General features: G+C 64.7%; 1 protein-coding gene across 1 annotated transcript in view; it reads left to right on the forward strand.

Annotated features, from left to right (window-relative positions):
- AACS (acetoacetyl-CoA synthetase) overlaps positions 1 to 1,763 on the forward strand; it is a 15,160-nt gene extending 13,397 nt beyond the window's left edge. The window contains exons 8-10 of the mRNA XM_015567221.1: positions 371 to 461; positions 705 to 791; positions 1,262 to 1,763. Coding sequence (XP_015422707.1) covers positions 371 to 461; positions 705 to 791; positions 1,262 to 1,568 — 485 coding nt within the window. The 3' untranslated portion in view covers positions 1,569 to 1,763. The remainder of the gene's footprint in view (positions 1 to 370; positions 462 to 704; positions 792 to 1,261) is intronic.
- The last annotated feature ends 516 nt before the right edge of the window (positions 1,764 to 2,279 follow it).

The following is a 2,279-nucleotide window of genomic DNA, read 5'->3' on the forward strand; positions in this document are numbered from 1 at the left end:
AGCCACACAGCTCCTGGCGCCCAGGGGTGGACTGGGAACTCTGGGGAGCACCTCGTCCCGTCCGCATGAAGTGTCCTGTGCGCGGGAATCTGGGCTCAGCCTCATCTTGACCACGTCTGTGCCCAGAGCCCCGTGGCCCCACGTGGCACCCGCCACACGATGGCCTGCTTGCTTGCTCGCTCAGAGAGAGGGCCCCTGCCAGGGGGTTGCCGCCAGGGCCTCTGCCTTCGGTCTCACACCCCGTCCCCCAGTCCCCACAGAGATGTCGGGCAGGGCTTTCTAGGTGGAATGGTTCGGGCCGCACAGACGCACACCTCGCGGGCGCCGTGCCCTGAGCAGGAGGCGCTGGTTTAAGCTCTGCCGCCCTTAGTGCACTCGGCCAGCGGCGGTGGAGCTGGGACCTCAGCGGCCGTCTGTCCAGGGCTGTTTGTGCGAAGCGCTTGCTTCCTGCAGGCTCTAGAGCAAGCATGTCAGACTCACGCCCGCGGGCCGCATGCCTCGTTTGTTTGGCCCGTGTTAGCCTTCGAGTTTGACATGCTTGCTCTAGAGGGGATCTGAGTTGGCATAAACCGCACGTGGAGAACCAGAACAGGCAGACAGGCACCCTTGCCCTGTCCCACCCCACCCCATACCATGCGGTTTCCGGCCGGGCTCCTGGGTGACCCCTTCCCCTCGGGGTGACCCCTTCCCCTGGGGTGATCGAGCGCCTCTGCTGCCGCAGGTGTCTGGGCGCATGGCGACTACTGCAAGATCAACCCCAAGACGGGGGGCATCATCATGCTGGGCCGCAGGTGAGGGTCTGGTCGCCCCCCTTCCGTGGAGCCCCTCTTCCCGAGGCCACTGCCTGTGTCAGCTTCCCACGGGCCTGGCTCACCTTCCTGGGCTGGGAGCTGGGGGTGGTGGTGGGGGCGTAGGGAGAGGCCCACACCAGAGGCACAGCTGGTGACCATCACAGGCGGCAGCTCTCCCGATCGGGGCTCGTGGTTCCTGGGGCCCCCACAGCGGGAGGGACCCTGCACGGGGAGGCGCAGCGAGGGGACAGGGTGTCCACACGAGGGGGCTGCCTCGGTACCTGGCTCTGAGTTTAGGGGAGGGAGGGAGGGAGGGCTGGTTGGAATTAGAAGAGGGGACGCGAGCCTTCCATGGCCGGCTGTGTGGAAAGGGGTGCCCACCACGCGGGCCCCTCTGCTCCACGCCTCGCTCCTCCGGGACGTGGCTCGCTCAGGGGCCGCTCTGCGTTCACATCCCCGTCTCTCCCCAGCGACGGCACGCTCAACCCCAACGGAGTGCGCTTCGGCAGCTCGGAGATCTATAACATCGGTAGGCGCGCCCTCTCCGGAGGGTCCTCCAGTCCCCGGGAGGGAGGGTGTCCTGCGGGGAGCCCGAGGTCGGCTTCCCCACGACCTCCCCTTCGGCCCCACGCCTCCCGCCGTGAGTTGGGCACGGATGAGCGTGTCCTTCCCGGATGTACCTCGTCCCCGTTTTTGCAGCTCCCAGGACGTCAGGAGGGGGCTCTTTGGGGGGTCCCCGGCCCAGCCGCCCCCCCATCACTGCCCTGCTCCTGGTGAGCTGTGTGAGGTTGGTTACCTGTGCCTGCTCCTTGTGAGTGAAGGTACAGAGCACAGAGCGGTTGCATGAGTGCTGAAGGTCACACAGCACCACACAGGGCGCCAAATACAGGGTGGGCCCCTGGGCCTCACAGCTGCACGCCCCCCAATGGGGATGGAGCCTGCAACCCGGGCATGGGCCCCCACCGGGAATTGAACCGTGACCTCCTGGTTCATAGGCTGACGCTCAACCACTGAGCCACGCTGGCCGGACTTTACATTTTTTTAATTTAAATTGATCAATCCTCACCTGAGGATATTTTTCCCATTACTTTTTTTAGAGAGAGTGGAAGGGAGGGGGAGAGAGAGAAAAACATTGATGTGAGAGAGACACATGGATTGGTTGCCGCCTGCATGGCCTGACTGGAGCCAGAGATGGAACCTGCAACCCAGGTACATGCCCTTGATCGGGACTCGACCCCATGACCCTCCAGTGCCAGGGCCGAGGCTCTAACCACTGAGAACACTGGGCCGGACCAGCTTCCTTAAAAAAATTTAATCTTAGAGTCAGGGCCGCACATGCCTCCTCCTCGGAGACCATCCAGCTTAAGGGGGCACTGTCTCCCCGGTGGGGTGATTGTCCACCTGTCCCCGCACCCCTAGGGCGACCATCGGGAGGGCTGGGAGAAGGGCCCGGCTCCCCTGCGCCTCTCCCGGGGGGCCGGGCGGCAG

Source organism: Myotis davidii, unplaced genomic scaffold (genome assembly GCF_000327345.1).
Source record: "Myotis davidii unplaced genomic scaffold, ASM32734v1 scaffold43, whole genome shotgun sequence".
Lineage (NCBI taxonomy): Eukaryota > Metazoa > Chordata > Mammalia > Chiroptera > Vespertilionidae > Myotis > Myotis davidii.